Raw genomic sequence first — 23,632 nt, 5'->3', positions numbered from 1 at the left:
CAACAATTTTTATAATTACACAAATTAACTACAAAACCTCCAAGCACAAGTGAAACAAAGTGAATCTGGAAGAAAGGAATAACTAGCATGAATAAACTGGAAAGGAATAAAAAATAAAAGCAAATGTCACCCAAGCCTTGGGTGCAAAAGATAAACAAGAAGTGAGTGAGCTTTAACTTACTAGGAACCAAGTCTTGAAGGCTAGCAGGTGCAATGCTGCCACTTTCAGCAAATAGATGATTACCCTTATCATTCACTTATAGGACTCAAGTTTCTAGGATTCATGAGACCAACATATTAGGGCTAATGTAAATACGTATTAGGTTTGTAATTCACACTCATTAATTAAAGGTGGCATTCTCCCACTAATTCCCTTTAACATTTGAACTTGTACAGCAACAAAAATCTCTATCATCTAAGAAAACTTCACAGGATCTTCAGTGTTGTTTACAATTTTAAACAGTGAGTAACAGGAGCCTACATTCATTAGCAATACGTACTGTGGTTTGATGGATATTTGAGAGAAAGTAAGCTTTTGCAACAATGTATCAAAATGAGAAACCCATTTTCTGTATACTAGTTATATTACCTGTGAGTCATCATGACCTGACTCTTCTTGCGTTTCACCCCAAGTGAAAACTGGAGTATCCCATGTGTATGGATGAGATGGAGTGCGCCCAGATGTTGGTTGTGGGGATCGAGGAGGAACTTGCCTATTACCTTCAACCATTCTTATAGCAGTGTATCCTTCACTAATTTTCTCAAAGACAGGTGTGTGGCAATCTGCAGCACTGCAGTTACAGGCACTAAAACTTGGAACAGCAGCTTCCCAATTTAGACATCGAAGCTGAAAAAATAAAAAGTTAAGGGAAAGGTAAAGGTTAATTTCTATCTTTTACTTTGCAATTCCAGCAAGATTTGAGAATTTCAACTTAAAAAGTAATTTTAAAATACCAACTATTGCTACTATAAAATAAGGCAATGCTCCCTACATACACCAACCAATGTTTGTCTTTATTCTATATCATTCCAGACTGCCCATCACCCTTTTTACTCCCTCATCCTAGCCTATGTCATCTTCAAAAATCACTGAAGTTAGGTAAGGAATTCAGCTTTTCTTATTTTTATACATTTTTGCACTGACAGAAAACTATTATTACAGTATACATACTCTATAATTTTATTATCATTGCAGGCTCCCTACACATGCACTCTCCATCTCCCACAATCTAGCCTACAACTGTAACACCTTAGAGAATTGGTAAAATTTAGTAAGGAATTCCTAACTAATTAACTTTTTTTTTTCATTTTATATTTTATCAAAATTTAATATTACTGCTACTGTATTTATACTTTACTGCATAAAGGTCTATACACTAATTGTAAATTTTTACATTCCAGAATCCCCTGAATCATGTGGCCACACCATTTTTCCAGTGTTAAGTAGCACAAAACCTTCAAATCAAAAGTAAGGTATTCACTGTGTTTATCTTTTATATATTCTTTGGCATAAATTCTTTGGCATAAATTTGGCATACAAGACTGTGTGTACTTAGTACTATAATTTTACATTCCACAACCATCAGTGAAGCTGCAATATGGCATACAAGACTGTGTGTACTTAGTACTATAATTTTACATTCCACAACCATCAGTGAAGCTGCAATATGAAGTTTTTGGATGAAAAACATCACCAAACATGTAGTAATATACCAAAAGGATTAAAAGTAAGGATTGCAAATCTTTATATCTCATTTCTATACATTTTTCTGAAGTTATTCTGGCTTATGACGATTTTTGGCTTCCGATGCAGTATGGGAACAGAACCAGTGTCAAAAACCAGGGACTACCTGTATTAAAACAGAACTGCATCGCCATTTCCATTACATTATTATTTACTGACAAATTCTTTTCAGACTCCAAGATGTAGCTACAGCTCATACCTCATGAGCCTTCACTTTGAGAATGGGTAGAAAAGACATCTAAATTATTTTGTGCTTGTCAAACTAAAGAACTTATACCAAGGGACATGCTATATTTAGTATCTATGCATAAAAATATCAGATTCCCAGCACTGCCAAATAAATTATACCCATTTCTCCTAATTCTCATGCTCTACATAAAAAGATAATTTATAATTAGGAAGCCAATATTCAGAACCACGACCTAGAAAAGTCCTATCTTGCATAGGCTATAACTGCAAGCCCCATTCACAAATTTAAAAATACACAATACTTGACGAAAAAAGTATGATAAACTCTTTTTACTAACCTGGGTCATATGATTTACATATGAGGACATCAGTAATGGAGAGTCTGTAATAGGTTTGTTGAGTTGCATATGAAGATCAACAAGAGCTATATCTTCCTGGGATGAAACTGCAGAAATGAAAGAAGTGCTGGACACACTAACAACTTCCGAGCTGCTATCACCACTACAATCAACGGCAGGCTGGGGAAGCATATTGTAATAAATTACAAACTACAACCAACGAGTACTCTTTTTCCAAACAAATATCTAACACAGCTCAACAGACAATGACCTCCCACTTGGCATTTTTCTTCATACTGTGACCTCCTATTTGACATTTTTAAACTTGAATTATTATGTGGCAACATTTATTAATCAATAAGTATTACATGAAAATTTACTCTGTTACTCTTAATAGTTAAAATTTCAATTGGAATATGATATCATAGAAATATTTCAACTTAGTCCTTAACACCCATTCTAAGACTAAGTTTTTTGCATGGATATCTAATCATTGGAAAGCCTACTCTTATACTAATGGTTCTACATGAATTAAGTAAGTATTGTACATGAACAGTAAATATACTTTCAAGTAACTAGAAGTCTTTTCAAATACATTTGGTTTGCAGAAAAAAATATTTTTTCATAAAAAATAAAGTTTTATATGTATTTACCAAGTAATTAGATAGCTATTAGTTTCCACTTAAACATCAGCTTTAAATTTTGAAATTCATGGTAGTGCTCTTTTGTTTTTGGTATAGATAACTGACCGCGCCCACTTTTGGGGAAGAATATGTTCAACATAGCTGAAGAGCTCCATTCATTTATGCTTTATATCCATGCATGAGGAGGAGGGAGGGCTCTGATTATGTATTTACTTGGAAAGTATATATAAAACCTTATTTTATTATAAAAATATCATTCTTATATAAGTAACTTACCAAGTAATTACATAACTGAATCCCACATTGATAGAAGGTGGGATGACAAGACATATACTACCCCAAAAACATATAGACAAAATATGAATTAGAGATAGAAAAAATTTTGCTCAATGCTTCTTGTAACCTTATCTGATGGGAGAGCTGCAGCAGGAAGATACTGCCTCTGGTCAGCACTCATCTCCAACAATATGGGTGTGGTAGTAAAACCAAGATTGATTGATTGATTAATTGTGAGTTATCTGGCGTCACAACTACCAGGGTCAGCGACGCCGAATACTAAATGTGATCTTTTAACTTTTATAATATATTATACAACATTCTTTACCTTTATGAAAGATATATAAATTTGATTTAAAAAATAAAATAAATTTCTGATAAAAATAAAAATAATATTCCGATAAAAAGAATTGTGATTGATCACATAACAGTAAAACTATTAAAAAGAAAAAAAATGTATATAGTACTAAGACAGCACAGCTGTCAGATATATTTGAGAAGACCAGCTTCTTTGATAAAAGAGATAATGTTATTAATACATGCGCTTTCTCCCAACAGTTTTGCCATAATTACCCCCTGCTCCACTACTATAACCTAAAAAACAATTCCTAAGTTCCACCAGACTGGGACACTCAACCAGCAAATGCCTAACAGTTAGTGGAACTAAGTAATCGTCACAGAAGGGCTCATTCTCCCCATCCATCAGATAGCCATGAGTTAAACGCGTATGGCCAATACGTAATCTACACAATACAATCTCCCACTTCCTTGGTATTAGGTCATATTTCCAAGGGTGTGTCTGACTAGTAATTTCTTTCATTTTATTGGGGCCTACTCTGTCCCACTGAAGTACCCATAACTGCTGGATGGATTTCCATATATCATAGAATGTATCTCGATATGGAACAGGGCATTTTCTTGGTACCAAAGTTTGCGCTGCTGATTTGACTAGCTTGTCTGCCTCTTTGTTACCCGACATGTTCACATGAGCAGGAACCCAACAATAAGAAACAATGCTCCCTCTATACTGGTGCAAGAAAATTCACTGCAAGATCTTCAACACCAAGGGATGATCAGTATTAAAGACTTCCAGGGACTGTAGGGCACTTTTGGAGTCACAAAATATTGTGTAGCTACACACTGGGAGTGTTGTAATAATATGTTCCAGTGCTACTAGGATGCCATACAATTCAGCTGTAAAGTTTGAGGCAACAGAAGGAAGTGCACCTCTTCGGTTAAAAGATTCGCTAAAAACTCCATATCCAACGCCAGCATTGGACTTAGAGCCATCAGTAAATATAAAACTTGTATCTACATGCTCTGATACATGCTCTAAAAATATGGCCCTCATTTCCTCATCAGATTTATCCCTCTTTGCTCCACTGAAGTACCTGCAGAATTTCACATCAGGTAACCTCCAGACAGGAGTACTGGGATACACAAAGGGGATAATGGGAAATTTTTTAATATTCCTATCCTCTAAAATTTTTTTAATTCTATAGCTAAAAGGAGTGGGATACCTTGGATGACTTTCGTAAAAACCGTTAAAAATATTTCTATTTGCCACAGCAAATGCCAGAGATTTGGGGAGTCTTTGCACTCTAAACCAGTACCGAAGTAATGATGTCTGGCGATAGAGTTGAAGGGGCATCTCTCCTGCATCAACTAGCATACTAGATATTGGTGATGAACGGAAAGCTCCTGTGGCTATACTAATACCTGAATGATGCACTGTATCTAAAATTTTAAAGTTAGATGAGGAAGCTGAAGAATAAACTTCACAACCATATGACAGCTCTTGACAAGATTAAAGATTTATGAAGCTTTAGTAAAAGATTTCTATCAGCTCCCCAACTGGTGTGAGAAAGCACCTTCAAAATGTGTAGAGCTTCTAGGCTGCTTTTATATGTTTGATATGGGAGACCCAAGTCAATCTACTGTCAAAAACTAGGCCTAAGAAGTGTGCTTGTTCTACACATGGGATTCTACGACCATACAAATAGAGGTCTGGATCAGGATGAACTCCCCTGATCCGACAGAAGTGGACAGCAGTGGTCTTGCTTACAGAGATTTTAAAACCCTGTTTCTCAGCCCAACTTACTATTTTATTTATTGTTAATTGTAGCTTACTTTCTGCTACGGTCATCGGGGTGGCAGCAAAGGATACTGACAAGTCATCCACAAACAGTGACTTTAAAACCTCTCTCGGAATGACAGCTGGAACACTGTTTATGGCCAGAGCAAAAAGTGTAACACTGAGAACACTATCCTGGGGAACACCTTCTTGGCACCTTTTCTCTGATAAAATACTGCCAACTTTAACTTTAAAATACCTACAATGTAAAAAGGATTTCACAAATAAAAGTAATTTGCCTCGTAGACCACTATTATGCATAGTCTTCAGAATCCCATGTCTCCAAGCAGTGTCATATGCCTTTTCTATATCAAAAAACACTGTCACATGGTGTTGTTTGGAGGCAAAGGCCTAACACACAGAGGCTTCAAGTTGCAGTAAGATGTCCAGGGTGGAGTGCATTTTTCGAAAACCACACTGAGAAGGTGTTAGAATATTGTTGTGCTCTAGATACCACATCAGTCTTGCATTTACCATTTTTTTCATCAATTTACACAAACAGCAAGTTAAAGTAATGGGGCGGTAACTTGCTGCACAGAGAGGATCTTTTCCAGGCTTAAGGAATGGTAACATGGTAGCTAATTCCCATATGCTAGGGTAGCTGCTTTCATCCCGTATTCTACTTGTGGTAAAAATAAACCTGTTTCATATTAGTGGTCTATAGCTTTTGTTTACTTTTGTGGTTCCTTGCTGACGTGTCTCGTATTACAGCTGTAGACTCGCCAGATTATGGTACAATGCTTGATTCTTTGTATATGTTACTTATGATGCCCCTTTGTATGTTATATGCTTTGTGTATATTCTTGGTTATACTGTCTTTCATAAGGAGTGCGATTTATGTACCTTCTTAGTTAACTCAAGTGTTTATTTATGTTTATGTCTGTGTTCAACAACGTGTTTTTTATTTGCAGTGTACTACTGTAGTGGAATTGTTTACTGAATAAAACCTTGATTCTGGTTACACCGGGTTTACTTCACTCTGATAATACTTACTATAAAAAGTTTTGTGTTCCTTGAAATGTGTTTAAACATTTCATAAGGAATCTCATCTGGACCAGGGGCAGTGTTCTTGCTCCTAGATAAAGCAGAGTCAAATTCCCTTTCAGAAAACGGCATATTATATGATTCAGCTTTCTTTGCTGAAAAGTCAAGTACCTGTTGTTCTTCCATCATTCTGAAATGATGTCCTGGGGAACTATCTGATTTCTCAGAGACTCGAGCGAAGTGTTCTGAAAATGTATTACTAACTTCTGTGGCATCAGTGACATGATTATTAGTCACTTTACGTACTGGAGGAGGATTGGGTGTATATTTACTCCAAATTTTTCTTATTTTCTTCCAAATGCTACAAACTGGTGTTCTGCTGTTAATAGAGGATACATATCCGGCCCATGCTTGTCTTCTGGCAGCTTTCATGGCTCTTCGAAATCATGCCCTACACTGTTTGTAAATCATAACATTGTCCAAGGTGCGGTGTCTGCGGCACCTGGTCAATGATGTCCTTGTAGCTCGGTGTAACAGCCTTAAGTCTTCTGACCACCACGGTACTGGCCGTCTCCTGAATAGTCCTTTAGTTCGAGGAATCGAGTGCAGACCTGCAGTATGTAATGTTCCATTGAGTAGATCAATGGCATCATCTACACTTGGGAAATCTTTTGCATCCCCCTCCTACTCACTCAAATCTTTGAATTTTCTCCAATTTGCTTTCTCTAAACACCATCGTGGTGATCTCAGGATAGGTGGGCCTTCATTGGTGTCGATCACAATTGGAGAACGGTCACTGGTATGCCAGTCATCACTTGTTCTCCAACTAAAATCAACACTGCAGTTGGAGCTACATATTGAAAAGTCGATGCAAGAGACGGTGCCTGTCTGAATGTGGTAAAGGGTAGGTTCTCCAGTATTAAGAAGACCTATATCTTCATTTTCTATTAATGATGCCATCATATTCCCTTTTTGGTTTGATGTTACATCTCCCCTCAATGGATGTCTACTGTTGAAGTCACCAAGTAGAAGGAATGGCTCAGGTAGTTGCTGCATCAAGTGTATTAAGTTCTCTTGGGAGACACGGCTATTGGGTGGAATGTAAAGGGAACATATAGTATATTGCCTCCTTTAATTAATTTGTACAGACACAGCTTGAAGTGGAGTATTTAGTTTTACTTTGTAGTGTGAAGCATCTCGACGGATGTAGATGAGGGATCCACCATGATTTCTCACCTCTAAATCAAATTTAGTTCTATAGTGAACATATTCCCTAGGACAAGGGGTATATTCACCTAGCATGGTCTCCTGCAAACATATCCCTACAGGAGAGTGCTCATAGATCAAAAGCTTCACTTCCTCATACTTCGCTCGCAGTCCCTGACAGTTCCACTGAATAATGGAAGTGAATTTATTCATGTTTAGGACCAACATTGTGGTTCCTTTTTACAAGACTGGGAGAGTTCTTTTTTCTACTAGGGGGAGGCATTTTGATGGAAGGTTTCGTTGGCTTCTTGAGAGGAGTTATCGCCTTCGTAGAGCCAACATCTTTTCCTTCAGTGTTTTTGACACTGAAAGGTTTTTTAGTTTTTTCGCTCTCCATCTCTATCGAGATGGAGAGATCAGAGGTGTTCTCTAAAGAGACCACCTCAAGTGTCTTTGAAATGCTGGCAGTAGCCAGCTCTGCCTCTGATGAGGCAGAAGTACCAGCGAGGACTGGCACAGGGGAACCAGCATCTGCTGGTTTATCCTCCAAAGAGGAGTTGGCACCAACAGAAGCTGGCACCAGACCAGCAACCACTGGCCTTGCCTCCAAAGAGGCAGATGGTGGAGGGTGTATCTCAACTGGCACTTCAATTTTCTTCAATTCCACACTAGGGTCTTTCTTGTTGGTTCTAGTGAACCTTGTCTTTATATTCTCATCATCATTTGACTCAGATGATTCAGTTAGCTGTCTTTTTAATGATTCTTTATTTGATTTTCCTTTTGTGCTCTTAACTTGGGTGTTTTTATTTGTCTCTTTCCATTGGTTTTTTAATTTTGCTACTACAGTAGCAAAACTTAGACCAGGTCTTACAGTCTTTGCTTTGGCTCTCTCTCGTGCTTCCTTAAATGTTGTTCTTTCAATCACTCGAATTGCTTGTATTTCCTTTTCAAGTAAATATATATCACACTGCTGAGATGACGAGGCATGTCCCTCACCACAGTGAACACATTTAGGTTTCCTGGTGCACATACCATACTCATCTTCTCCACAGTTGACACACACTGCAGGATTTTCTTGCAATTTGGATCGACACGATTGTAGGGTGTCCAAAATGCTGGCAATGGAAACACCTGGGTCTTGGGATGTACTGTTTTACCTTAAACCTATACCAGGCTGCAGAGACATATTCTGGAAGTCTTAAAAGCATTAAACATTAATATTAAGGTAGGCTGAGGCATTCTGTTATTATCAACCTTCTTTGACATCCTGTCAACCTTTATTACACCCTGGTCTTTTAATTCTGTTAAAAGTCTCTCCTCAGAAAAAGCCATCAATTTAGGGGCATAAATCAAGGCCATGCTGGAGTTCAGGCTAAAGTGGGGAGTGCACTCAACCGTAATTCCCACAAGGTCTGACAATCCCATCAACTCACTGCTCTCCTCTGGGGAAATGCTTTCTACAAGGAGCATATTTCCATTTTGGTCTGTAATTTTTGGCTGTCCGCCACAACATTTCCCGATTTCCCTGTGTACTTGAAAAATGTCTATATTGTCCCTTTCAAGCTTCAAATTCAGGTATTTATTAAAGGAATTGGGTACAAAGACCCCAGGAGCTATTTCATACTTTTTTATTTTTCTTCCTTGCATATGGTTCCAGTGTGACAATACTGGAGCCAGATGCTTTTTGTTGAGATTTCTTGGCGGTATATCTACTCGCATTGCTTTGGGTCGTCATCTGTGTCCGTCTGTCATTCGGTCCAGGGGTACTACCCTGATCATAGGGACCGACCATGATTGATTGAAGTTCGGGTTCCGTGCACAAGTCCTTTGACAAAAGCATAGGTCCGTAAGCCGAAATAGGGGGGGTTGCCATATAACGTGAAAAACATAGTTCATCCAGATATTCCCCATACCCACCATGGAGTCACACTTAGAGGACGGGTCATCCCTTTAATTAGGGTCGTCCTAGGGGTAATTACCAGATATACACCCTATCTCCAGTGCTAAGGCATCATGAATGTCCCGTCGAGATCAGACCCGGCACTGAAGATAGGGTTTGACAATAAACTTTCCCCTCGCTCGATCACGTCAGGTACTAGAGTTCTACGGGTGAGGTAGCATGCGGTCCATCCTCACCCTCCTTCAAATCCCAAGATTTAGCCTAAACCATGTCCTAAACCAAGCCAATAGTCATCATCATAGAACCCATACCTTATAAGAGGGAGGAAGGCAGAAAGATGAAATGTTTTTAGTAGAAAGAAAAGTTCTGACTAATTTAGTTGGATCAGCAGCTGGGCCCCAAGGACCAGTGAGAAAGCAACCCCAAGTAAAACCAAGAAATCACCCCTATTATTGTGGGAGGTTTGCAGTCGACTGCTCCAATGACTGCCAGAGCTTTATAAAACAACAAATACCCTTGCCCTGGGCACAGTAAAAAGTAACCAAATACAAAAATTACCTACACAGCACATTAAAAACATTATCCATCCATTAAAAATGACTGGAGAGTACTCTGGGTACACAGTATGTACCACCAAGCTTCTCAAAACTTAACAATCTTAATCAAGGCAAGGAGACAGATAAAATAGGAGGTATTCCCCAATTCTTCTTTTCCATGCCAGCCACAGAAAAAGACCGAACAAACTACAGTCTTCACAGAGTCTTGACATCTCGCATGTAACAAGTAGCGAACACTGATCGACACTTCCAAAGTCAATTGAATAGTTGTTGTGAGTGACAAATTGTGTTTAAAAGCCAATGATTTGGTGCTTTCCCTTATCTCATGGGCTTTAACCTTATGAACTGGTAAGTCAGCTTCTTGAATATACCCAAATGAGACTCCGAGATTACCATCCTCAGAAAGAAAAACTAGAGCTTTCATTGATAAAGGTCCTGAAGGGTTCTTGACTGAACACCAGAGGTTATGAGAGGGACCTCTGATCATCTTAGTTCTCTTAATATAATGAACTAATGCTCTAATTAGGCATAGTACTCTCTCTTTGTCTACAAACCTAAGAATCTCTGTTAATCTCTTGATAGTGAAGGAACTAAGTCAAGGATTAGAAGGATTTTCGTTCTTCCTTAAGAACCCAATAGGGAATTTGTAGACTGCATCTTCATGTGCAAATCCTATTTGTTTGTCAAGAGACTGCATTGTGCTAACTCTCTTTGAAGTGGCCAATGCAGCCATAAAAATTGTTTCCTTTGTTAATTCCCTGAGGGACAAAGAATATACAGGCTCAAACAGGGGACCCGATATCCAATGAAGAACAACATCTAGGTTACACGAAACTTCAGTCTGCTTAGCCTGTTTCGATGTATCAAAAGATTTAATTAAATCAGCAATATCCTGATTTGTTGCTCGATCCAAGACCCTGTGCCCGAATACTGAATTCAACATGGATCTGTAGCCTTTGATCGTAGATGTTGCTAAACCTTTAAGTAAAAAATCTGCTAATTGAGCAAAAGATGTTTTAGTAAAAGAGATGCACTCTCTTCGACACCAATTTCGGAATACTGCCCACTTGGCCTGGTATACTCTGGTGGCTGCACTTTGATAAAGCTTTCGCAGCTGACCTTGAAAACCCTTTCGCTCTGACAAGCTTTCTAACAGTCTGAAGCCTGTCAGAGTGAGATATACAACCCTTGATGAAATCAATGAAAATGGGGTTTAAGCAGATTTTGTCTTTCAGGAAGAAGTCTTGGGAAATCTACTAGGAGTTTTATGAAGTCTGAAAACCATTCTTTCTGTGGCCAAAAGGGGCTATGAGGGTCAATGACGTGTTGCTATGTGAACAAAACTTGTTTATAACTTCCCTCACTGTACTGAACAGTGAGAAGGCATAAAATCCAGGTTCGTCTAGTCCTGGATCATTCCATCCATTGCTCATGATCGAGGGTCTGGAACTGGTGAGCAATACAGGGGCAGATGGTGGTTCCTTGACTTGCAAACAAGTCCACCGACGGCTTTTCCCACAGTTTTACACAGGTTGGTGCATACCTGTGGATTCAGTGTTCACTCCATGACAAAACTTTTTACCTATGACCTAACTCATCCGCATGGATGTTCACTCTGCTTTGTACAAAGTGGGTGATTAGTACTTGATTCTGGTTGTTCTGTGTCCACAGGAGAAGGTCCTTGGATGCTTCACAGTGTGAATGTGTGTGTGGCCCTGATTCTTTATATACGCTAGAGCTGTCGTACTATCTAAATAGACTGCTACTGTTTTGTTGCATATCATTGAGGCAAAATGTTAAAGGGCTAAAAGAACTGGCTTAAACTCCTTTACACTGATACAGTTTTCTCTCCTCTTGGGACCACTTCCCAGCTAAATACTTCCATATCCTCCAATAGGGCCCCTCAACCCCAATCTGACACATCTGAGTATAAGGTTAGGCTTGGTTTCAACTGGTGGAGCAATTTCCAGACTAGAAATCTACCTTCTTCTAGCCACCACTGAAGGGCCTCCTTTATTTCTGGAGTGATGAGGAATATGAAAGAGTCTGGGAGAGTCTTACTTCAGGAAGAACTGCAAAGGTCTTGTGTGCAGTCTCCCTAGAGACATGAATTTCTTTCTAGTAGACGATATGGTGCCTAGAAAACTCATCCACGCATTGGCTGAGCAGGATGGGAGAGCAAGGAATTTCTGCACTGTTTGAAGCCAAGATTCCACTCTCGACAGATGGAAAAGCCCGAAAAGCTAAAGAGTCGATTCTCATCCCTAATAAACTATACTGACTGAGTCTGTTCTAGTTGTGACTTCTTGGAGTTGATCAGTAAGCCCAATTCCTATGCAAGTTGAAGAGTCTTTTAAAGAAGATCATAGAAGCCAGTCATCTAGGTATAGGGATACATTTATTCCCACCAGATGATGCCATCTTGCTAGAGGTGGAAGACTTGGGGTGAAAACCTGTGGGGCAGTGGAAAGGCCAAAGCACAGACACTGAAACTGGTAGACTCAGTCCTGGAAAACAAATCTCAATTACTTCTTGGAATCCCGGTGAATTGGAACATTGTAGTAGGTGTACTACATGTTGACTGTTACCATCCAGTCTCCTTGACAAATAGACAAAGAACTGAATTGTTCATTTTGCATTTTGAGTTTTTTTGTTGTTTGCACATAAAAATTCAAGGCACTTACATCTAAGACGGGTCTCCAACCTCCCAATGATTTGGGAACAACGAGGAGGTGACTATAGAATCCTTCCAAGTTAAAGTCCTCGACTACCTCTAATGCACTCTTCCTGAGAAGAGAAGAAATCTCCTCTGAGAGGGCTAAAAAACTCTCTCAGCCTAATGAGTAGGCTTTCAAGTTGATAGGAGATGACACAAAGAGAGGTTTTTCTTTGAAGGGGATGGAATATCCCTCTCTGAGGACTTTTGCTACCCATGGCACCACATTTCTTGCTTCACATTTTCTTCAACATTGTAGAAGCCTGGAACCCACTAGGACACAAAGGACCAATTCCTCACTTACTAGATGATGGCCTGGATGAAGACTTTTTACCAACTGAGCGAGATAATCTGAGATTCAAGTGCAGCCAAGACTGGATCCTTGAAAGGGCCGTGGATGCAAAGTGGAGAAGGACCTAGCACTATAAGATATGGCAGGGCCTCAAGTATGTTCTCTATGGAATTTGGCAGAATGTGCTAACAAGTCCTGAGTCACCTTTTTCTGTCACTCTGTTGCTACTCATTCTATTGTAGCATGAGGAAACTGGCTGCCATGATCCATGGCAACAAATATAAGGGACGATCTTTGGGAAGGGGTGAGCCCTTTTGTGGTGAATGAATGCCACAGTTCCCTCTTCCTAAGGATACTGAAGAAAATATGGCAGCTCATTCTTGTAACCTGTCTCTTACAGCCTTTTCAGCACCAGATCCTTGTGGAAGAATGAAGGAAATCCCAGTCTTCTTCCAGTAACCTTTTCTCGAGATCCAGGTACTAAAACAGTCAGATATATCAAGTTCTGTGACAGCCAGGAGGGGGAAGTGCTCATGAAATTTCCCCCCCCCCCCTCTCTCTCTCTCTCTCTCTCTCTCTCTCTCTCTCTCTCTCTCTCTCTCTCTCTCTCTCTCTCTCTCTCTCTCTCTCTCTCTCTCATTTACTGAGACTCGAGATTTTTTATGTACTTGTACTATTTGTTTTTAATACTTTCAAATAATAATAATAATAATAATTACAAAATTCATATGTGATATCTCTTTTGCCACACAAGATAATAATGTGTCATAGTGGTAACTCCCTCCCTCTCTTTCGCTGGAAGCATTATAAGTATTTTTTGAGAGAACAGAGAGAGATAAACACTCTCTCTCTCTCTCTCTCTCCTCTCTCTCGCTCTCTCTCTATCTCTCTCTTTTTTACAGCATGAAAGAATTTTTATGGTACTAGTATGTAAAATGTTTATTGATAATTTCAGTTATTTAATAATAATAATAATAATAATAATAATAATAATAATAATAATACTAATACTAATAATAATAATAATAATAATAATAATAATAATAAAACTTTAATTACAAATGGTCGTATTTTAAAGATATGAAAATGACCTTTCCATTTCACTTGTAAGGATAATTCCTCTTTCTTACTGAGATGAGAGAATTTTTATGGTAGATGCACGTGTTTATTATCAAATAATAATAATAATAATAATAATAATAATAGAAGTAGTAATAATACGATAACTAATTTCAAAAGAAAATTCTTCCCTTCGTCTTTTTCTGTATCAATTTCCCTACCTCATAACTCCAGTGACACTCGGAGCTTAACAATGCCATACAATGGTCAACGATTTAATGGTTTTTATGTAATATCTCTCTCTCTCTCTCTCTCAATCTTCTCTCTCTCGTCTCTCTCTCTCTCTCTCTCTCTCTCATCTCTCTCTGTATTTTAATGAAAATATACAGTAATTTGTGAATACACAGTGTTGCACATGAAAAAAGTAAATTAGTGATAATTTTAGAGATACGGCCCTAAGAAAAATTGCAAATTAGTGAAATTTTCCCTGTGGACATGTTTTCAACAACGTCGTTCCGGCTTACGACGATTTTCGGGTTACGACGCGTCTTAAGAATCGAACCCCTGTTGTAACCCGGGGACTGCCTGTAGTAGTTTCAAGTCAATTAGAAACACATCTCTAAGCCTAGTTCCGCCCCCACTGGAGTGGGGAAGCAGCGACAACACTAGAGAAGTACGGAAAACAGAACGGCGGAACAGTGGTAAGTAACATCCCGGCGAATAGCCTCCTGGCGGGTGTGATGGTAGACCACACCACACCAGAAAAACACAGGCACGGAGACATACCAACAGAGATTACATAATCTACTAATCCCCCAATCTCCTCCGACTAATCCCCAGGACTGTGTGCTACACTCTAGCTGTCGTTCATCGGTAGGATTACTTGGGCAGCGAGCTAACAAGGTAGCGCCAGAACGAGTCTGGGACGGGGGGGGTGTCAGGAGGAGAGTGGACAGGTCGTGATCGCCTGGCCACGGCAACCGATCAGCGGATACCACTTCTCAAGGAGCCGTAACCAGCCTAACACAAAAGGGGGCAGAAGACGGTAGGCCAACTGACACCCTAAAGGAGCAATGGCCCAGGCTACACTTAACAAAAATCATAAAATTAATCGAAATCAGTGCAGATTCGGTCAGGTAGGCTAGGATTGCTCTTATTAGGACGTCACGAAGAGGACGCCTAGAACCCTTTTCAACCCTCCAAAATCGAATCTACTGATCTGGTCAGGTAAGACAGGCCTAGCCCCTACATATGTAACAAGAGAGAAACTCTCTAGTCCTGGGCCACCCTCCAAGCCAATATCTCTGCCTGGTGAGGTTGGCGGTACAAGGAGCTAATAAGGGTGGTGTCATATACACAGCCCGCCTAGCCTATCTTCCAAAACCTAGCCTAGGTCTGGTCGGATAGGCCAGGGTAGGACTTCGTGGAGAACTTCCAACCTCATCAAATAGCAACACAAGACCATAATCGAAAAGTAAATAGAAATATGTACATACATGCATGAGTACCACGAATACAAGAGGAACTTCGCCTCTAAAAATAAACTGGCATACCGTTAGGCTAGCCTAGAATGCCAGAACAAAATACTCGTGCATAACGAAAAAGAGGTCTATAAAGGTTAATAACGTAATTGAACTGTAAAACACCAAGCCTCAGTATACGTAAGGAGCGAGATGGGCCCTATAAAAGGCTAAAAAGCGTAAAAAACAAGGCTCCCAGAATACATCAGGAGCGAGAATGACGATAAAGAATACGAAAACAGAAGCCTATACAGGGGTATAGGAAGTGCTAAACGGTGAATAAAATACACACGATAAAAAATTATATAATCGCGCATGCCGCCAAACATGCCCCTAAAATGGCGGATCGAGAGAGCGTCATCCCCGGCTCCCAAGAATAAGAAACTTAAAATAACGGTCAAAAAAGGGTGCATTGTTGCCCCAAAGTGATCAAAAACGCTAAATGTGATACTCAACTTAGATGAAGAAGCTTCTCTTCTAACTCGATGGAAGACATGATGCTTCGCGAAAAACACTTCCTGGGGACAGCGAAAACTGGCGCGTGCAGACATGAAAGAGTGACGGCACCTCTCTGGAGAGGGATTTTGAGAAGGGAGACTTCTTTTTGGCAAAGTAATCTGCGGTAGTGGCTTCCACTCACCCGTGCAATACCGACACCCTTTAAGGGTGAGCGAGCTGGAGGTAGTAACTCCAGCATTCCTTATGGCTTTTTCTCTGGTATATTTAGCAATTATTTATACCTAGAAATGAGTGCTATAGGAACATTTCACCGCCCGACACAGGTCAAGCCCAGAAATGTGCATATTAGTTGGCTATAAATTTATAAACTTCATATATAGTCACCTTCTTGAGAAAATGGCTTACTGATGGAAAAAAATCAAACCCTAATTATCAATGCTAAGTACAAAATATCTATGCAATACAGCATTGGTCAATTAAGTAAAAATGTAAGATTTTACCTAGAAAGGAAAAATTCTTTTCTCTTTATTAGTTTTTCCTTATACAGTATATTTTTATAGAATTTGTTTTACTGTCAACAAAGCTTTTATTTTCCTGGAGAAAAAAAAATACTCCACATAGAAACCAGTTGTGAAATCTTATAACCAGAGGCAGTGGTAAAAGCCTACAATTGTGATGTTTTGGTACAACCTCTCCCCATTCATTTTTTTCATCCAGTGAAGCATATGGACTGATTCTCCAAATTCCCACTCACTCAAAAATTCTTGGATCTCTTGATAACACTGATGACCTTGTAAGGTAGTAGAGTATTAAGAACAAGGTAGTAGAGTATTAAGAGCAATTTATGAACCTTAACGATTTTGTAATAGTATTTGGATTATAAATACATCAAGTAAGGATACATACATTTGTAAAGTTTGTATACTGCATTACACAGGGGTGTTTTACTGCTCTTGGTCTTGACTGCATACTGTGCTGGAGATACTTCCCATTTATTATTTGTATGAGAGTCTATTCTATGTAATAACAAGTGAGGTTCAAATAAAATCAATCTAAATGGTTATGAATTGTAAAGAAAATATAATTCCTATAGATAACTCTCTAACTTCTTGGATTTAAGCAGGGAATACCGTTAAGCTAAGAAACTTATGACTTATGAAAAATTACGGCTCTGTACTAATGTAAAAACCGCTAGTTCTAAATATGAGCGACCATACTCAGTGCTGTCATAATTTAAGATTTTGAGTACAAATCGCAGACTCAAGCTAAATACCTGTACCCTTTTCTTCTTGGATCTCAAGAGGTGTTCATTTTCAGAAGTCCTGGAAGAGTCATATGCTCCTGAGTGCAGCAGTGAGGCTTGACTGTGATCTAGGCTAGCACTGTGGCCACTACTGCTGCAACTGCTATTACTCTGAGTGCTGCTACTGCTGCTATTTCTACTGCGACTTCTTGAATGTGCATTCTTATGGCTATCCTCAGCACTTGAAAACAGAAAAAAGGAAAATTTTGCTATAGTGTTACCAATCCTGTTTGAGTTTTTCATAACTTTTAGCAAGTTACATGACTCAAGTCAAGTGTAACCTACACAATTTACAGTGACATTTACCATATATTTTTTTGACATTTTTTAATGCTTGAAGCTTGGTTGCATTCAATCACAGGTCAAAGTTATAAATTTAACATGAATCTAAAGCAAATTGCTTGTACATACTAATGAAACAAAGTTTACTCCTCTATCTTTGGCCATGCATTTAAACATTCTCAAAAAACTTATGCAAACACGTCAACCAAAGAACACTATTTAAAAAAATATACGTTCACATTCTTTAAAAATAGGTAAGTTTTTTTACAACTTAAGAAGCTAGTCTCCCTCCCTCTATCTCAAATTTTCTTCTGAGATCTGTGTTGGCAAAAAATTTTTAAAATGCAACTACAGCCTAAATTAGTTTGGAAAAAGAAAAAAAAACGCATTTTCATAGGAAAAAACAATCGCAAAGCTAAACTTCAAAAATTATACTTTGGAGGACTTAACAAGATAAACATGCATAACAGCAAGAGCACATATGCGAAGCACATATGGCTTTCATTCTAATAAAACTTTTTTCCAATTCAAGGCTGCTGTATCCAGCAAGAAAAAATAGCACCAAATGGGATCAAACAGCCAAGATGGTTTAGCCAGGGCACTGGTAAACCAATCAGACACAGAAAGAACATCAGAAGTGAGAGAGATAATTCATAAATTCTTCAATGGTATATCAGTTGATTAGGAAAATTAAAGTAGAATATGGAGATAAGAATGCATCGAGAGCAGAAGAAAATCCACAAGTATTTTTTGCACATGAACCACAGACAAACAATCAACAATAGATAAACATGGCAATATTATCAGCAGGGACCAATGAAAACCACATCTATTAAAACAAGAATACAGTGGTCCCCCCGTATTCGCGGGGGATGCGTACCAGACTCCCCCGCGAATAGTTAGAATCCGCGAATGTTTGGAACCCCTATAAAAACGCTAAAAACAGCCTATTTTGTTAGTTAAAACTTATGAAAAACCACTAAAAATTTTCATACTTGGTTTTTTTAATAGTTTTATCACAAAAAGTGCATTTTATGATGTAATTGATAACAAAAACCAGGAATTTGAGGATATTTCTCATAGAAAAATACCGCGAATGCGCGAATTTTCCGCGAATAATGCAGGGAAACGTTCCCGAGAGAAATCCGCGAATGTGTGAGTCCGCGAATCCTGAGAACGCGAATACGGGGGGTCCACTAACAATTCAATAAGTAAAGGAACATAATTAGTGGACGGACATGTTCCCCATGAGTAGCAATGACAGGTTTTGGGTGGTGGACGAAGTCACTCAAGGTGAGTAACAATACAGTGGTTCCCCGCGTATTTGCAGGGGATGCATACCAGAGCCCCCCCCCCCCGTGAATAGTTAGAATCCGCGAATAGTTGGAACCCCTATAAAAATGCTGAAAACCGCCTATTTTGTTAGTTAAAACTCTAAGAAAAAGCCATTAAATATTTGTATACTTGGTTTTTTTTAATAGTTTTTTATCACAAAAAGTACATTTTATGATGAAATTGATAATAAAAAACAGGAATTTCTGGATATTTCTCATAGAAAAATACAGGGAATAGGCAAATTTTCAGCGAATAATACGGGGAAATGTTCCCGAGAGAAATCCATGAATGTATGAGTCCGCGAATCCGGAGAACGCGAATACTGGGGGTCCACTCTATTATGTGCCATCAATTTGTGGGAATCAGGTAGGAAAGAGTGCCATTACTTCTATAGCCCATAAATTCACTTAATGGCAACTTGTATACTGACTAAAATCAACTGAGCTAATAAGAGAGTTAGTTGGGAACTTGACTTCAAGGAAGGAGGTAGTATACCTCTCTCTCTCTCACATGATGTCTTTTTATAAATTTGCTAATAATTATACCAATGGGTTGCTGTTGGTTTTAGTTCTTATCTTTATTGATAGTGTCAGTTATAAATGTAATTTTGCAGAGAAAAGTGCAAACAAATATTAGAAAAGTCTTGTATAATCCAAAAGAGTTACTGCATCTTTGTTCTTGGTAAATTGACATAAATATTTTACAACAAACATGTTCAGACTCTGTTACTTGTTTTATTTCTTATCTGTTTTGATATTGTGTGAGCTATAATTATAATTTCACAAAATAAAATAAATTCATTTATTAGAAAAATCATGTATGGCTTCATAAAACTTACAACTGTCTTGTAAAAAGAGGCCTAACAAGGGGTTGTAAATAGTACCGTATATTTCCGCGTATAAGATGACCTTTAAATCCTAAAATTCCTTCCTAAAAATTGGGGGTCGTCTTATACTGCAATACTAAAGATGAAACCTTGAATTCTAAGATGCGTATCTGTAGGCTAGCCTCGGCCTTGGTGCTATAGCCTAACCACCAACATGCATAAAGATTCATTTTATGAAATAAAATGATAATAAAGGTAATAAAACCATTTTACCATATATGTTATTGGCATACCTTCATAACAAATAGCCTATTTGAGGAATAATTCAAAATCAACGAAACAAATTTTTATCTATGCAATCCCAGCTGAGAAAGTGTAAACATCGAGTAGCAGTTGCGCTGACAGCAACCTTTATCTTTTGGCAACCTTTAAGAAATTTCAATGGTAGTGTAATTACAGTAGTAATAACATTTATGATAATATTCATTTTTCATTTACGGTGTCTCATACTTATAACAAGATTGATCACATGTACCCCATCTTAGGGATTCCAGTCTGGTTCTGGCAAGTCGACTTCGGCTTCGTCTTAAGCACTGCAAGTTAAATGAAAAACAACTAAGAGCCGATGCAATGTCTAGAAACTTAGAATCTGGTGATTATCCTCGTCTTTGGAAAGATATCCAGTCCTTAAATCCCAAAACTAAAAAGCTATCACAGAGAGTAGGGGAAGCAGTCGGAGACGAAGCTATGGCAAGTATGTGGGGCGACCACTTCAACAATATCCTAAATTGCATAAATTATCAGGATTCCCGAAGGGATGTAGATAACCTCCTTACTGACAACATTCAATTTCATTTTGCAGACGGTATTACGCCAGGTAACATCAGCAGTGCCATAAACAGCCTACCTAATAATAAATCACCCGGCTCCGGCTGTGATGGTCTTCCCGCAGAGGCTTTCAAATTCTGCCATCCGATAATTTACATTTTGCTAGCTGCCCTATTCAATACATGCATAATTCTATGGTTTCTTCCAGACTACCTACTCTTAGTTCACTTGATACCATTAATCAAAAACAAGCTAAAGGATGCAGCTGACCCTGGCAACTACTGGCCGATTGCAATCACAACGATCACATCGAAGATACTTGAGTCGGTTCTTCTAGTGAGACTTCTCCCCTTTCTACACACCACTGACAACCAGTTTGGGTTTAAAGCAAACCACTCAACTGACACCTACATCTACATACTGGAAGAATTGCTGAACTACCACCTATCATCAGCCTCTCCTGTTTTCCTTTGTTTTGTAGATTATTATTATTATTATTATAAAGTTAAGATTTACCAGCCCAATGAGTCTAACCAGACTCTTACAGTGCTGGCCCAAAATAATTCGGGAGGAAATTATTTAAAAAATACGCTCATACAATGTTATGTCTAAAACATGGAATGGTATGGAATGAAGTTAATGAATTATAATAAATTAATGATAAATGAGGGGATTGTTAAGTGGTATATGAGGTTGGAATTAAAAATATGAATTGAACTATAAAAGAACTGAAATAGATAAAAATGACAAAAGTCATCTATTTAAAATGGTATATGTTAAATCTTATTAATCAAATTAGTCTTTTTTAAAAATATTAATACTCTATATAAAGAAAAATTATCTGATTCTGATAGTATTTCTGATAATGATTTATTGCCTAAATATAAATTTCTTTCTCTATTAAAAATTAGGCATTCACATAAAATATGCTTGACTGTTAAAATTGTATTGCACACATTGCAATGAGGGATGTTCCCTTGTGGAGTTATCATTAAATACTCGTGAGTTAGTCTTGTGTGGCCTATTCTTAATCTTGTTAATATTACTTCAGCTCGTTTTTCATTTTGTACTGATGTATTCCACAAGTCTACTTTCTGTTTGATGCACTTTAATTTATTGGTGTTTGCTTCACTATCCCACAGATTTTGCCATTTTGTTTTTATGCACTGCTTCACTGAGTTTATATAATCTGTAGCAGGCAATTTATGGTCAAAAATTGGTGAATTTATCCCAGACTTGGCCTTTTCATCTGCCTTTTCATTACCTTGGATTCCAACATGGGCAGGAATCCAGCATATTTCAATGTTAACCCCACGTGAATATAATTTATTGATGATTTGTTTAATTTCCTTTACTAAAGGGTTCTTATGTGAATAACTCTTGAGGGATTCAATTGCGCTTCTTGAGTCAGAATATATTACAAATTTAGTATTCAGTTTATTATTTGACAATTTTATTTGATTGATTGCCAATATAATTGCTGTTAACTCAGCAGTAAAGACAGTTGCTTCAATTGGCAATGAATTCTGACTTATTTTGCATGATGACACTGCAGCACAACCAACTCCTGCAGAAGATTTGGATCCATCAGTGTATATTGCTTTATGTGGGCCTTTACTTCGAATGTGTTCTAATGTATACTGTTTATAGCGATCTGAAGTATAATCTTGCTTTTTTGACAGATGATAAAGGTTAGAACATACTTTGATTTTCTTCATCATCCATGGAGGTGGAGAATTTGAGGGTGGGAGTATATTTACTCTAACACCAAAAGATTCCAATAACCTATTAGCTCTTATTGGAAAAGGTGGTTCGTGATTACTAATAAATATATCTCGCATGGCAAATAGTTTTTTTGTGGGGGAATCAGTGGACGTTATCTTTAAAGCACTTCTCATTGTTATAAGGTCACGATGTAAGGATAATGGGGGTTCGCCACTTTCACAACATACTGAAGTGTTTGGAGAAGATTTAAAGGCTCCATTACAAAGTCTCAAGCCTCGAGTGTGGATAGAGTCTAAGGACTTCAAGGTATTTTGTGATGCTGACCCGTAAATTGGACTTCCATAATCTATTTTGGATAAAACTAGTGCTTTATATATCATAAGCAATGTTTGTCTCTTAGCTCCCCAAGTAGTATGAGACAATTTTCTTATCAAATTTAAGGCACTATTACATTTATTTTTTACAAAGGCTATGTGTGCTTTCCAGTTAACGATGAGTGTCAAAACACCAAGCCTAAAAATTTTACAGTATTACTAAACTCAATGAGGCTATCACCTAATTTAAGATCTATGTCTTGATTCTGTTTCCATCTACTATTTTTTGTAGAACATAATTGCTTGGGTTTTCTCTATAGAGAGCTTAAAGCCTACTGACAAAGTCCAGTTGTGGATGTTTTTGATAGCTTTATTAAGAATTCTTTGTAGATGACGAAGACTGCTTGAGGAATAATATATAGCAAAATCATCTACGTACAAGCTATTTTGTACTCCCTGTGGTAGCTGCTTTACGATGTTATTAATATCTAGAGCAAAAAAGTGTTCCACTCAAAACACTCCCTTGAGGGACTCCACAATCTAAATTGAAGGAGTCAGAATATACATTATCTATTCGTGTTTGAAAAGATCTTTCATGGATAAAACTTCTCGATAAAAATTGGTAAGTGCCCTCTAAAACCATTTTCGTGTAAGGACTTTAAAATTGAGTATCTCCAGGTCGTATCATATGCTTTTTGGATATCAAAGAATATGGCAACTGTAATTTGCTTACGTTCAAACCCTCTCCGTATATAATTTTCTAGATGGGAAAGTGAATCTAAAGTAGATCTTTCAGATTGTGAGCCAAATTGAGTTGAAGACAGAGTCTTATTCTTACGTAGGCACCAATTTAGTCTATAATTTACCATTTTTTCTAGCAATTTGCACAAGCAACTTGTCAGAGATATTGGTCTATAGTTATTTGGATTGCTTGGATCTTTCCCTGGTTTGACGACTGGTATGATTATAGCATGTTTCCATGCTTTTGGGAACAGGTGATT

At 38.0% G+C, this 23,632-nt stretch overlaps 1 protein-coding gene across 1 annotated transcript in view; it reads right to left on the bottom strand.

The window, feature by feature from the left end:
* The window catches only part of LOC135216294 (bridge-like lipid transfer protein family member 1), a 661,298-nt gene that overhangs the window by 444,197 nt on the left and 193,469 nt on the right, over window positions 1–23,632 (bottom strand). The window contains exons 5-7 of the mRNA XM_064251460.1: window positions 17,292–17,502; window positions 2,272–2,451; window positions 590–847 (exon numbers count right to left, since the gene is read on the bottom strand). Coding sequence (XP_064107530.1) covers window positions 590–847; window positions 2,272–2,451; window positions 17,292–17,502 — 649 coding nt within the window. The remainder of the gene's footprint in view (window positions 1–589; window positions 848–2,271; window positions 2,452–17,291; window positions 17,503–23,632) is intronic.

Source organism: Macrobrachium nipponense, chromosome 6, assembly GCF_015104395.2.
Source record: "Macrobrachium nipponense isolate FS-2020 chromosome 6, ASM1510439v2, whole genome shotgun sequence".
Classification (NCBI taxonomy): Eukaryota; Metazoa; Arthropoda; class Malacostraca; order Decapoda; family Palaemonidae; genus Macrobrachium; species Macrobrachium nipponense.
Note: the sequence above shows the minus strand (reverse complement) of the source record. Positions and strands in the feature narration are given on the sequence as shown.